The 14,143-nt window shown below is 58.7% G+C and overlaps 1 protein-coding gene across 2 annotated transcripts; it reads left to right on the top strand.

Annotated features, from left to right (window-relative positions):
• The first annotated feature begins 342 nt into the window (after positions 1-342).
• ST3GAL2 (ST3 beta-galactoside alpha-2,3-sialyltransferase 2) lies at positions 343-13,841 on the top strand. 2 transcript variants are annotated; one of them, XM_065848396.2, is made up of 8 exons: positions 343-452; positions 8,366-8,618; positions 8,700-9,125; positions 9,233-9,426; positions 9,870-10,049; positions 10,243-10,288; positions 10,445-10,564; positions 11,101-13,841. In XM_065848396.2, exons 3-8 carry the CDS (start codon positions 8,793-8,795, stop codon positions 11,272-11,274), a joined length of 1,047 nt encoding a protein of 348 aa, XP_065704468.1. In that variant the 5' UTR covers positions 343-452; positions 8,366-8,618; positions 8,700-8,792; the 3' UTR covers positions 11,275-13,841. The 2 variants fall into 2 exon arrangements, with proteins under 2 accessions (XP_065704468.1, XP_065704469.1); XM_065848397.2 differs by lacking the exon at positions 343-452 and adding an exon at positions 7,824-8,037.
• The last annotated feature ends 302 nt before the right edge of the window (positions 13,842-14,143 follow it).

Here is a 14,143-nt window from a genome sequence, read left to right as displayed (position 1 = left end):
CACCGCGGGGGTTACCAGAGTGGGTACCTCGGTGGGTGCCGGGGAATGCCCATACGCAAGAGTGGGTACCGGAGGACGCCGATGTCCCAGGGTGGGTACCGGGGTAGATATGAGGGGTGCCGATGGGCCGCGGTGGATACCGGGGTAGCTACCAGGGATGCTGGCGTGCCGGGGTGGGTACGGGGATGGATGCTGGGCAAGATACCAGGGATGTCGTTGCGCCGGGTGGTCGCGGCGCGGCCCCGCTCGCTTCCTACAAGTCCCACAAGCCCCGTCGGGCGGCGGGAGGCCGAGGACTACATCTCCCAGGCTGCCGGGCCCGGCCCCCCGCCCCGCACAGCGCGGCACGGCCCGGCCCGGCCCCGCACGGCGCGGAGGGCGCGGCGCGGCGCGGGGGGCGGCGGCGGGGCCCGGGTGCGCCCGGCGGCGGGGCCATGCCGGAGCCGAGCCAGGTACCGCGGCGGGGAGCGGGCCCAGAGGGGGATGCGCGCACGGCCCGGCTCGGAGGACCGGTCCCGGGAGCGGGGGAACGCGGGCTGCGACCGGGGGAGGCTGGCGAGGAACTACCACGGTGCTGGGTGCTGGCCCTGGGGAGCACGCACCCGGGATGCATTGGATTCACTCCCGGGGTGCTGGCTCCGGGAGGATGCGCTGGCCCCGGGAGGACACGATGGCCCCGGGAGGGTGCGCTGGCCCTGGGTGCTGGCCCCGGTCCTGGGATTCTGGCCCTTAGGAGGATGCACTGGCCCCGGGAGGACGCGATGGCCCCGGGAGGATTCGCTGGCCCCGGTCCTGGCTGCCAGTCCTAGGGTGCTGGTTCTGGCAGGATGCGCTGGCCAGGGGGGCTGGCCCAGGCCTTGTGGTGCTGGTCCCAGGGAGGATGAGGATGCACTGGCCACAGCCCTGGGGTGCAGCCCCAGGGTGCTCCCCCCAGAGGATGCGCTCACCCTGGGGGGGCCGCTTGACCCTGGTAGGAATGTTGGGGCTGGAGCTGGTGTGGCTCCCCGCAGACCGGTGGAGCTGCCCCCCTCCAGCTGTGTGCCCCGGGGTGGTGCCAAGGGGCCCAGACCCCAGGGAGATGCTGGGGTGGCCACAAAGGGGATCAGGAGGGCAGAGCTTGCCGTGAGTGTCCTCAGTCTCAACCAATGCCTCTGTGTGTGTGTGTGTAAGGTCCCTCAGCAGCAGTGTGATATATAGCTGTGTGACACACAGTGTCCCTCGCTTGGGTAGTGGCAGCCAGGATTTCACAAACACAGCACAAGCATCCCTGGGGACAGGGTAGGAAACCGTGTCACGAAGCAGGGGAATGTCTGTTACCTGCATCTATGCCTATGGAGTGCCAGCATGGGTGTTGTCATGGGATCCAATCAGCATCTGACCTGCCTGGGTGTGTGTCTGTCCTGGTGTAATGAGGTATTTCCCTGGCTGAGGCTGCTGAAGTGGCATTGGTACCAGTGCCTGGCTTTTAGGGGATGGTGATGCAGGGGGTCCCCATGTACTCAGGGGGCTTGGAGGCACAGGGTCAGGCAAGGTTTTGCTCAGGCTCTAACTGCAGAGCCAGAGCACTTATTGCAAAGCTCCCAAATATTCCCCTGAACCAAGGGCTCCCCATCCTAACAAGAGGATTTTGCGGGGGGAAGATGGTGCTAGGGCAGTGGGTGAGCTCAGACCAGAGGAAGGGCCATGGCCTTCCTGCTGTAAAAAACATGGCTGGGTGAAACCAAATAACATCAACCCCACAAAACTTGCTGAGCTTCCCAGCAGGAAAATAGGTGGCCTCCAAGCTGGTAGAGGTGGTTTTGCCCCCTGTTATCTGGGGGTGCCAGGCCAGGGGCTGTGGGGCTCCCCCACATCAGCACCATCCTGAGCAGCAGCACCAACCACGTCCCAGCCAGGGCAGCAAGTGAGGACGGGAAGTTGCTCAGTGCTTTGGGCTTGGTTTTCATTTTCCTTCCCCTTTCATCAGAGCCAGATGTTGCATCTGCAGCGGTGAATCTTGGCGGGGTGGGGGGACACTGCCTTGGCTGCCATCCCCCCCCACCATGCACGTTGCTCGTCTGTCTGTCTGTCTGTCCCCATCTGGCAACAAGCAGCAGCCCCGCTGCTGGTTGTGTGCAGCGGCTGCCTGTCAAAAGCATTTCCCTCTCCTCCGAGGAGCTCATGGCGGTTCTCAGCAATGGCAAAGACGCGATCCGCTCGCCCGCCCACGCCTCACCGGCGCTGGAGGCAGGGAGCGCAGGCAGGGAGAGCAGGCAGGCAGGGAGAGCAGGCAGGGAGGGAGAGCAGGCAGGGAGGGAAAGCAGGCTGGGAGGGAGAGCAGGCAGGGAGAGCAGGCAAGGAGAGCAGGCTGGGAGAGCAGGCTGGGAGAGCAGGCAGGGAGGGAGAGCAGGCTGGGAGAGCCCCGGCTGCCACACAAGGAAACTGACTCAGGCTTGGATTCTCGTGCCCAAACAAGCTCCAAACTGCCACTTTTCAGCACAAGGCTCCAGCGTCAGCAAGAGCATGATGATTTCCCCACCAGCTCTCAGCATGCCCGATGCCACCCAGCTTGGCCCACACCAAGGACCCAGCAGCTTAACGGCTTTCGTCTCCTCCCGTTGCATTTAATTTTTGCAAGAGTGCAAATTGCTAATTGTTCTCCAGCAGCTTGGCTGACTTTGGTGCTTCTCAACAAGCTGTGATTTATCAGAGCCCACAAATCCCCGAGGGCTTGGGATGTGGTGGGAGAGGCTGGGAACCTCCTTTCTGTGCTATGCTGGGCTCTGAGTCGGGCTCTGGGCAATCTCTTGGCTCCACGTCTGTCTTTGCCATCAGCATCTCCCAAAAGTTTTTACGGAGACTGCAGGAGATTTGGACCCCAGCTCCTCAGCAAAGTTCCCAAAGACATCCCCAAAAATGCACAGGAATGAATGGTGAATATATATAAATTTCATATATATATATATATTTTTTTTATATATATATATATATATATGCATGTGTGAAATATGGGTCTTTATTTTTTTTCTTACTGGATGAATAGATCAGTGCTGGGGTTCTAAAATAATCCCCACAACAGTCACTCTTGGGAAACCAGAGCAAGGTGCAGTCACTTTGCTCTGGATGCCACCATGTCCCCAGCAAGGGACTTATGATCTTCAGCGGTAATTGGGCTAATTAGGAAAATGTAAGTGCTCCCCCTTCTCCCTAAGTGTCTGAGCAGAGCCCCAACTAGCAGAGATGAGAAGCTGGGTTCCTTTGCCAGAGGAGCTGCTCTAATTTTACATTTAATGGGAGTCCCTGGCAGTAACTGGGCTATGCTGGGACTAATGGCTTCAGCTGGGGGAGCCTTTTGTAACATCCCTGCAATCAGATCTCGTCGGTACAATTTTCTTAATGAGTTCTGTAGCCTCTCAGCACCACCTACAAATGGAGCAAACCCCGGGCAGTTTTACTGGGCTTCAGTTCTCTGAGTTTGCAGTTCTCTGCTCAGGCTGTGTCCCAAGAGGTAGAGGGAGGCTTTGGGTCACAACACCCATCAACCAGCCCTTGAAAGCCTTTCGGTTTCTACCACCTCCCATCCTCGGTGCTGCTGAGCCCCAGGGCGTGGGACAGCGAGGCACAGGGAGCCCCCGCACCCCTGCTCGCCTTCCTGGGCAAAAGGCCGTGGCCAGTGGCAGCGATGCCTCTTGGTGCAGTGTCCACTCATCCTGCACGTATTTTCCCAGTGAGGCACTGAGTGTGTACCTAATGAGTGTGGGCTGGTAAGACAAGCTGTGGTGGTGGAGGGGGAGCTGCAGCAGCTGATGGGGGGCTCAGGGTGCTGCCAATGGCTCCCTGGATGCTGGTGACACAGAGTGAGTGAGGAGCCCTGTCCTTGCTGGGGAGCATGCCTACCTGCAGCATGGCTACCTCCTTACAGGTGGCTGATGTGAGGAGACTGATTTGGGGGTGCAGACCCTGCTGACCCGAGCCCACAGCCATGGGACGACAAAATATTCAGCAGCTGGATGCCTACAGAGTCTGGGGAGCTGTGGGGAGGATGGGAACAGGAGGAGGCACCAGGGGGGTGGTGAGAACTGGGCTCTGCCGTGGGCTGGCCAGCATCCTGCCTGCTAGCCAGCCCTGAGCCTGGTGGGAGCCAGCCTGGTGTTGCCTGATCTGCTGGCACCTGACATGGTGGTACCTGACGTGGTGGTACCCAACCCAATCACTCAGTGGTATCTGACCCAGCAGTACCCGACCTGCTGTTACCTGACCTGGTGGTTCGGTGGCACTTTACCTGGTGTTTTGTGACCAGGTGGTTCAGTAGTATCTGATCTGGTGGTACCTGACCTGGTGGCTCGGTGGTACCCAGCGGCTAGGCCACTTGGTGCAAACTGGGGGCTCTGGGGCTGGTGCCGGGGGGTGCAGGGCAACATGGCTGGGTCTGCCCCATGGCTCTAATGGGCTCTGCAGGAATTTGGGGTTGGGGGGCAGAGTCTCTCTTCTGCATCAGGCTGAGCAGCGAGTCCCCTTCCCCTCCTTGCCTGTCCCGGTGCAGAGAGCCAGGAGTAACAAGGCCACACAGCGAGTGTGGCCTTGGGCTTATCAACCCCCCCTGCAGCACAGGCACAGGGGCTGAAGGTCCCCTTGTCCCCCCAGCAGCCCAGGTAGGAAGAGCTGGAGGGCTGCAGGGTCTGGTGTAGGGGAGGGAAGCGGTGCTGGCACACGGCCAAGCAGTATCCCTTCTTGGGGACGGGGGCATCAGCCGTGTGGGCTGGTGGCGCATGTGGCTCATCTCTCCCAGTGAGTCCATGCATGTGAGCTGCAGGGGCGGCTGGCTGCTTCTGCCAGTGGGTGTTTTTGGAGGGGGGAGAATGGCCAGATGGGCTCTGCATCCAAAGTCCCCCACATCCAGCATCGCCCCGTGGGGCAGTGCAGTGTGTTGGGGCTGAAGCACGTGCCCAAGGGGTCCCCACTGTGCTGTGGTCAAACCAAAGGGTTTGGGATGCTGCTGGACCCATGCCCGCAAGCTCCATCCACCAGCAAAGGGTGGGAGCATCCCTTTCTGAGCTTTCCCACTGCTGGGACCTCCTCTGTGCCCCCAAATCCCATAGGAAACTGCCTTGGGAGTGGCTGGCTCCATCCCAGCTCTGCGCTGGGGATTTGGCCTCCTGTGCTCTTTCCTGGCCCCATCCCAGCACTGAGGGATGAGCCCAAAATAACCCCTTGGGATGCTGGGCACGAGGAAACACTGCCGTTGCCAGCTGGGGGTGCGAGAAGGGTTTAAAGCATGGGAAACCCAATTAACTCGGCTCCATTAGCTGATTGAGCTGGCTGATAAGAGTATGATTAATTAAAAGGATGAAGAATAAGTTACCAGGTCCTCACTGCCATCGGGCTGTGGTGATGGCTTAACCCATGAATTGGCTTCTCCTGTTAATACCTGGTGCCCATCAATCCTTCACAGCATCACTGAATATCAGGAGAAATGTCCTTATCCTAGCTTTGCTCTCTGCTCCTAGGGGAAAATCTGATCCCTGTGGATGGGGTGGTGCAGGAAAAGCCCATTTTAATTAACCATGCTTTTCTCATCGCGCCTCGGTTTGGCTTTGGAAGCCAAGTGATGCAGAAGGAAGGGAGAATCGTCCCCTCCCGCGCTGCCCCGGGCAGGTTCCCGCTCGCTGTCCCCCATTTGCAGCGAGCTAACGCGAGCTGACGGGCCCGGCGGGGACGAGCTCCATGGCTAAAGCAGCACTGGGGGGGCTGCAACCTTGGGCAGCCACTCGGGCCACGGAGAAAAGGCAAATTTGAGCAGTTTTATGAATTTTTGTAGTAATCCTGCTCGCTGAAGTCAGGCCTGAAACAAGGACAGATCACCACTTGGTGTTTCTTTCTGCCTGGGGCTGAAGGAAGTGGGAGAAGGCTCACACCCACTCCCTTCCTTGTCAAAAAAAACCCCTAAATCTCTTTTTTCCACACATGACACAGGAGGGATGCTGGTCTGGGATAAGGGGTCCCTGTGCGTTTCCCACTCCTTCACCTGCAGAAGCTGGGTGCTGCTCCTGCACCCGGTCAGTGACTGTCATTGTACAGCAAGGAAATCAGTGCCAACAACCTCAGGAGATCTTAGAAATGAGCAAAGCCAACAAGAACTAAAAAAGCTGAGTGGGGGTGCGCTCGATGGTGTTACAATGGATGGAGAAGCGGAAGGCATTCACCAGGCCCTGAGTCTGTCACTCCAGCATTCATCCCCAAATTAAAGATTATACATTCTGAAATGAAAGATTATATGATTGGAAAAGTCATCCAACTGTAAAAGCAGCAGAGTGATTTGCCAGGACCTTTTAATAGCCTCGCTTCGTTAGCTCTTGCAATCAAAGAGAAACTCATGTTTGATGAGCACGTGGTCTTCAGGAGGTGATTAAGGAGACCAGGGGATGAACTTTTATTTAATGATATTGCTGAGTTACTAGGCTCTCTTACCATGGAAAAATCCTGGAATCCCCTGTTATTTTAAGAGGGAAACATCAAAACCTGGTGCAAAGAGCCCTTGCAATGGCCGGTGGGGTTTGATATGGCGGGGCAGGTTTTGTTCGACTTTGGGAGCTGGTGGGGAGGGAACAGTTGATGCTGGGATGTTCTGGATGTCGGGTCTGTGGGGAGCAGTGCAGATGGAAACAGCCAGCAGCCCCTGCTAGGGAAGTGATGACTCAAACAAGCCGCTGGTCTTTGAGGATGCTGTAACACCGGACCTGGGCTGGAGGATGGTTTTTCCCCGCCTGCGGTCGAGGGCAGCTCTGGGAGGCCCTGGGATGGGGGTAGGCAAAGCGCGCTCCAGATGCCGGCAGGGCTGGGATGTGGCAAGGAGCCGGAAAAGGATTTTTTCCCCCTTTCACCGGGAACTAAAATACCACAGGCACGTGATAGCCGATTTCCTTTAGCCTTTAAAAAGCCCTGTGGGACAGAGAGCGGCGGGAGCAGGGGAAGGGGGCTCAGCCCATCCTGCCCAGCATCTTCGCCACGTCACAGCTCAAGAGAGCCCAAAATCACCTTTTACCTCCAAAACCTTCCAGCATTGTGCATCCGGAGAGTGGGTTTATAGCTTTTTATTGGCTTTTTCCCAAATTCCCTTCGATGAAAACCCTCCCTTTAACAACCACCCTTGCTTTTTCCGCTGGCAGCAACCCAAGAAACTCGTCGCAGTCACTCACCGGTTGTTCATGTGCCTTGTAGGCTTATTAAAACCTCCCTGAGTTGGGAAAAGGACTGGGGACAGTGCTCGTGCCTGGGATGTGCATTCATTTTCTGTCTCTTTCCTTTAAAGTCTGTCACCACTTGGACAAATATTTGACAGCGGGTTAATGACTGGTGCAGGAGTCATCTGTGCCTGCAGTGTGATAGGCTGGAGGGGGATTTTTTGGTCCATGCTCAGGTCTCCCCCCATCCTGGCAAGAAGCCTTTTGGGGGGTTCCGCAGCCTCCATCCCCAGTAAAAAAGCTGGTAGCTTCTGGAGGGTGGCTTCTGTAGGAAAGAGGCATCCCCAGGGCCTGCCAGCTCTTAATTAGCACTGCTGGCCTAACTGGGGCCAGGGCTGAGCTGGGTTTGGCCTTGGGAGGGTCCTTACCCCAGCATCCCCCTCCCTGAAAAGCCTCGGATGGGTCACATCTCCGTCCCGCTGGGGTGGTGGATCCGGTCCCAGCTCAGAAACTGTGTTAAAAGGGGATTTTCAGCCTTTTTTTTTCACTGAGGAGTGGGGTTTGGCTTTGTCCCTTCAGCTTAGGGGGCTCCATTGCTCTCCTCGTCCCTCCCCAGGCGCAGGCGCCGGCACCTCTGCCTCAGCTATTTTTACCCGCCGGGATCACGAGCGAGCGGGTGACCTTCCCCGAGGGACGCTGCCACGCGGGGAGGGGACAGCTGCCGGCACCGGGGCACCCGTCGGGCTGCGAAACGGCTGTTTCCCGGCTGTCGTGGCGGCAGCGGCAGCCGGTGAAGAGCGTTTTGGAGGGGCTGCTTGTGGCTTGACAGAGAAGGAGGATTGAGCGGCAGAAAGGAGCCGCTTGTTCGGCTCCAGAGGCGAGTTCATGGCTGAGCCTTTGTCTGGCAGAGAGAGGGAGGGCACAGCCTGGGAGCTGCCGGGAGCTCCCCTGGCACGGCTGGTGACGGGCGATACTGGCGTCTCAGCTCCCTTTGCACCCTGCGCCTGCCTGTCCCCTTTGGGGATGGCTCATCCCCTGCAGCCCCACAATTGAGGGTGGGCTGGGTGACATTTTTGAAAAGCTCAATGGGGAAACAAACAAACTCCTCGGTTCCCCAGCACTCTCCTCCTGCTCGGGGCTGCCCCCCGGCTCTGCCACGTGTGTCGCCATCGCTGAACCCACCATACCCCTCCTTCCTGCTCCAGGTCGGTGTCATCAGGAGCCAGCGGCTGAGGGCAGCATGCCAGTGGATCAGCTAAAGCCCAGGGACGATGAGAGCCATCACAGCCGAGAGCCAACCGGGACCTGGAGGAGCCACTGAGGCACAGTGCCGCGACTGAGCACGGTGTGCCAAGCTGTGCCAGACTCCAGCGGTGGCTGCTCTCTGCCTGGCACGTGGAGCCACCGGGGGCCCTCGCCACGGCCGGACCACGCGGATGGAAAGCTGCAGCCCGGCAGGTAGGAGCCCGACATGGAGGGGGGCTCCGCATCCCCCCTCTCTGCCGCCACCGTGGTGATTTAAAGCTCTCGGTCCCTTAGGAAGCCTCGCTGGCCGGCTGACGCCATCCCGCACCCTACATCCCAGCCCTATGCCGGAGCAGGTGCCCTCCCCGGCTCAGCCGCCTGCCGACCATGAAGTGCTCGTTGCGCTTCTGCTTCCTCTCAACCGCCTTCCTGCTCGTCTTCGTCATGTCCCTCCTCTTCACCTACTCCCACCACAGCATCGCCTACCTGGACCCTGGTGGGCTGGGTGGCATCCACCGGGTGAAGCTGGTACCCGGCTACGCTGGGCTGCAGCGGCTCAGCAAGGGGGGGCCGTACCCCCGAGGCTGCGCCTGCCACCGCTGCCCGGCCGAGGAGGCTGGGGCTGCCGAATGGTTTGACGGGCGCTATGATGGTGCCGTGTCCCCCGTGTGGACCAAGGAGAACATGGACCTGCCACCTGATGTCCAGAGGTGGTGGATGGTGAGTGAAGGGATGGATCCTTTAGCAGCGTGGGGACACAGTTTTCTGCTCCACGGGCAAGGAGGGGGCTGCTGGCTGATGCCCCCACCACTTTCTCCCTCTGGCAGATGCTGCAGCCCCAGTTCAAGTCCCACAACACCCACGAGGTCCTGAGCAAGCTCTTCCAGATCGTGCCAGGGGAGGATCCCTACCGCTCCCGCGACCCGCGCCGCTGCCGCCGCTGCGCCGTGGTTGGCAACTCGGGCAACCTGCGCGGCTCCGGTTATGGGCCAGAGATTGACGGGCACGACTTTGTCATGCGGTGAGGGCAGGGGAGCACTGTGCGGGGGGGACACTGCCTGCCTGCTCGGTGCAGTGCAGAGGCATGGGGCAATGCTGGCAGCACCAGTGGGTGCTGAGCTCCCGCTGTGCACCGCAGCAGCGTCTCTCGTGGTCTGCTGTGGGTCAGAAGACACCGAGAGGGTTGTCCCTTTGCCATACGCCACAGCCCAGCTCCAGTAGCTAGGTCAAAGAGCCCATTATGGATCCTGCTGGGTGCTGGGAGGGGTGGGAGCGGGTCCTGCCCTGCCATCACCCTGGGCTGGCTGGTCGAGGGGGTCCTCAGTTCATCCTAGCACCCTGAGCATCAGCAGGGTGGGAAACTGCTCCTTGGCAGGATTCAACAGCTTCTGGGGGACACCTGTGTCACCTGCAAGGGACAAGATGGCTGGGAGGGGGGTGTCACCTTCCCCGCTCTCTCCCCAGGATGAACCAGGCCCCCACGGTGGGTTTTGAGGGTGACGTGGGCGGTCGGACCACACACCACTTCATGTACCCTGAGAGTGCCAAGAACCTGCCTGCCAACGTCAGCTTCGTGCTGGTGCCCTTCAAAACCCTGGACCTGCTCTGGATCGCCAGTGCCCTCTCCACCGGCCAGATCAGGTTGTAAGTACCTGGCGGGCACTGGCAGCACCGGGCCGGCTGCTCACCTGCCGCAGGACCAGCTGCCCTGGGAGCGGTGGGGATCTGCCGGTTCCTACCTCCTGGAGGATCCCACAGCACTGGTCCCTTGGCAGTTCAGGCTGGGGTTGGGAGCATGGAACCCCAGGGAGCTTACCTGGCTCTGCTTTTCCCCCAGCACATACGCACCTGTGAAGCCTTTTCTGCGGGTGGACAAAGAAAAGGTAAGCAGGTGTCATCCCAACCACTGCAGTGAGTGCCTGTTTGGCCACGACCCCTGTCACCCCATCGTCCCCAGGGGTCACCCCACCTCTTGGTGCTCCTTCCCCTGGTGCTGTTGCTGAAGGGAATGTGGTGCTAACTCCAGTTGATCCTCCCAGGTGCAGATCTACAACCCTGCCTTCTTCAAGTACATCCACGACCGCTGGACGGAGCACCACGGGCGCTACCCCTCCACCGGCATGCTGGTGCTCTTCTTCGCCCTCCACGTCTGCGACGAGGTGGGTGATGGCTCCTTGGGGTCCTCCTCCAGGCTGTGGGTTCCTGGCTGGCACAGAGTTATACAATCATTTTGGTTGGAAGAGACCCTCAAGATAATTGAGTCCAGCTGCTAACCCAACACTGGCACTAAACCATGTCCCTAAGAACCTTATCTATGCATCTTTTAAACACCTCCAGGGATGGTAACTCCACCACTTCCCTGGGCAGCCTGTTCCAATCCACCAATAAATTTTTCCCAATATCCAATCTAAACCTCCCCTGGTGCAACTTGAGGCCATTTCCTCTCATCGCTTGTTACTTGGGAGATGGCTTTGCTGGGATCCTGAACCTCGCAGGGTTAAGGAGGGAGGTGGCTTCGTTTTGTCCAGGTGAAGCAGTTTCCCCATGGTGATGAGCACCCTGAAGGACAGGACAGCTGTGCAGGGGGACATATGGTGTGCAATCCCCCCTGGCAGCACAGCGGGTGCTTAGCCAAGGGGCTCCCAGGCCCGGCAGGGGATCAGGGCTGGCTCACCCCCCTTCCTCCCCATTGCAGGTGAACGTCTTCGGGTTCGGCGCCGACAGCCGGGGCAACTGGCACCACTACTGGGAGAACAACCGCTACGCTGGGGAGTTCAGAAAGACAGGGGTGCATGACGCCGACTTTGAGGCACACATCATCGACATGCTGGCCAAAACCAGCAAGATCGAGGTTTACCGGGGGAACTGAGGGATGCGGCTCCTCTGGCTCCCCAGACCTGGCTGGTCCCGGCTGCCCGCGGGGGCAGAGGGTGTCCCTGGCAGCCTCAGGTGATGGGCGCCGGGTGGGCAGCACAGCCCCGCGCCACCCATGGAGCTGCCCTCAGCAATATTTGGTGCCTCCAGCAGCCAATCAGGTTCAGAGCTAAAGGAGACTGTTGGCTTTTTTTTTTTTTTTTAATTATTATTATTATGATGAAGAAACTCAGCTGAGAAAGGATTTGTAAACACAATCAGCGATGGACCGAGCGGCGGGGGCGTCCGCTTTGCATCTCTTTACAGTCAAACCAAATGCTGCTCTTTTTAAAACAAGACAAACCCCCCCACCCTCTGAAGCCGGGTGACTTTGGGGAGCACCCAAGCATCGTGTCCGGGCCGAGGGAGACGTGGCAGCCGAGCAGCCTTGCCAGTGGAACCAGCTGCTTCTTTCTTCCTTTCTTTTGATAATTTTTTTACCCACCTGGGGCAGCCGCTGCCGTCACTTCCCTGGGGAAGGTTCCTGGCATACAGGCAGGTCCCAGCGTGGTTGTGAGCACATGGACCCATGAGGAGGAGCTGGTGGCTGTGGGAAGCCAACCATCGCCGGCTGATGCTCTGCTGTGGGCTGGGGCATGGAGAGAACCCTGGTTTCGGGGCCAGGCATCCGCGCTCCTCTTGGATTGAGGAAGGGTAGGATGGATTTCGGGAGCGACCAGGCAAAAGGCAGCTAAGAAACCCGCAGGAGTGGCAGCCTGGTCCCTCTGGCTGGGCTCCCTTGGAGGATGCTCCAGGGATGCGGGATGCAGCTGCGGGTCCTGCCCTGCCAGAGGGAAGGAGCTGAGATTTCCTTTTGCTTTCAGGCTGGGAAAAAAAACAGATTAGAGATAGCTTTAGTGGGTGAGTGAACTGTGCTTTTTTGTGTTGCTATGAAGAGACAGCTCTGGTGAGAAGCTGAAATCCCAAAGTCTTTGCTCTGTTTGTGAGGGTGGGGCTTGGTTTACACCAGTTTGATGCAGCTGGTGCCCTCAGGGTCCCCATGGCTTTTAGGGCTGGACAGGCTGCCCTGGGGCACGGGACAGGGACATGCAGAAGGAAACTGCTTCCCCAGAGGTGTAACTAAAACCACTTTCTTTGGGTCAATCAGGTGGGTGGAGTGGTTTTCTTTAGAAGATTCTGGAAAGCTCAAGAAAAAGGCAATCATGGGAAAGGCCCCCTGGAGAGGGACCCTCTGCCTGCACAGCCGGTGATGGCAATGGGTGCCTGGGGCACAAGCCCCATGGCTCCTGGGGCAGGGGCTGTGGCGCCAGGGGGAGCCCTGCCTGGTTGCAATAGGTATTTGAGGAACAATCACCATAGGGTTTTTTGGGCTTGGAGGTTGTTTTTTTTACCCTTTTGTATCTGGCTTTTCTGTAGCAGCCTCTTACCTGTTTCTCTGCTTCGGTTTGGTTGTTTTTCAGAGTTTTCTTCTTTTTGAGATTTCTCTCTGCAATCATCAAGGGTTTGGGTCACCTGGAGCAGGCACTGAGCATCAGCTGGGCTGGGGAAATTGATCTTTTCTTGTGGTGGGTTTTGGTAGAAGCGGCACCCCCTGACACAAGCAGCCTGCCCACAACCTGTAGCCACCACAGCCAGCCTGAACCCCGCTCCCAGCCCCGGGACACGGAGACAGGTTACAGTGAGCCCCGGTCTCCACCTTCCTGGGTTGTTTTTTAGGGGAAGAAAAATTAAAACCACAAAACCACGAGCAACTACGAGTGCCTTGACCATCTCCTGTTGGCTACGCCAGGCTGTGCCGCACTGGTGGTGGGGGGTTGGCCGATTTATCCGGCAGCTGTACCTGCTTCCCAAATTGCTCCGGGCTGGATCTTAACTGGGATGTGCTGCTGGGGGAGACATGGACACATCCAGGCCACCACACCAGTGGCCAGGGAGGCCAAATCCAGCGTGACGAGGCTGGACCAGCTCTTGTCCCAGCTGACTGGGGCCAGGCCAGACAATCACAGGGCAAGTGGAGATGCCGGGCACCAAACCCGCCAGCAGCGCTGTGCCAGCATCTGGCAAAGAGCACGCTCACGGCTCCTTGCTGCCCTGACAGTATTTTTTTTGGCTACCTTCCTTTCCCTAACTCCCCCCCCCCCTTTTTTTTTTATTATTATTATTATTATGTTTTATTTAAGCTGTCCCACTAGGACTCGCAACCACTTCCTTTTCTCTGGCAGAGCGGCCGCTGGTGCAAGGAGCACACTGCACGCCCGGCGGGGCTGCCGAGCACCACTGTACTGTACATAGAGGAGATGTAGGCAGAGGCTGCGGGCAGGGGACAGGCAGGCAGGAGGTGCCCGTCCTTGCCCACCTGGCAGAGGTCTTCACCACGCGGTGCCTGACGGAGCACCCATCGCCTCCCGCCCTGCCGGGACAGGCCAGTGCTCTGACCCAGGGCTAGGAGCAGGCAGGTGGCTTTGCCCGCAGCCTCTGTGTACATGGGTACTTCTGCACACAACTGTCTTAAAACTATTTTTTTTTTTTTCTAAAAAAGTCAATAAAAACCATGCATCGGTACCGCTCTGTGCTTTCCTTTCAGTAGTCCTGCCTGCTGTGCCTTCACCTGCACACAAGCCCAGGTGTCAGTGGGGTCGGGAGAGGAGGGAAAAGGAGTGGGAGTTTTGGTGGGGCTGGGAGGATCTTCTCCCTCTCCCTCTGGGCTGGACATCAGCCACCGGCTGCAATTAACACCCGTCCCCCAGAGCAGGAGCTGAGCCCACCCCTGGGTGCCCGGTGCCCCTGTCTCTGGTACGCCCTTCCTGACCATCCTCAGAGACTAAAATAGAGGCTCCAGCCCCACATGGGCACAGGGAAGAACA

This window comes from Patagioenas fasciata, chromosome 13 (genome assembly GCF_037038585.1).
Source record: "Patagioenas fasciata isolate bPatFas1 chromosome 13, bPatFas1.hap1, whole genome shotgun sequence".
NCBI lineage: Eukaryota > Metazoa > Chordata > Aves > Columbiformes > Columbidae > Patagioenas > Patagioenas fasciata.
Note: the sequence above shows the minus strand (reverse complement) of the source record. Positions and strands in the feature narration are given on the sequence as shown.

What these genes read in the sequence shown, in the direction of transcription:
- ST3GAL2 (XM_065848396.2), top strand. Translation starts at nt 8,793, where the DNA reads ATGAAGTGCTCGTTGCGCTTCTGCTTCCTCTCAACCGCCTTCCTGCTC. An exon ending in ATGTCCAGAGGTGGTGGATG is followed by an intron (nt 9,126 to 9,232) that starts GTGAGTGAAGGG and finishes TCCCTCTGGCAG; the next exon opens with ATGCTGCAGCCCCAGTTCAA. An exon ending in TCCACCGGCCAGATCAGGTT is followed by an intron (nt 10,050 to 10,242) that starts GTAAGTACCTGG and finishes CTTTTCCCCCAG; the next exon opens with CACATACGCACCTGTGAAGC.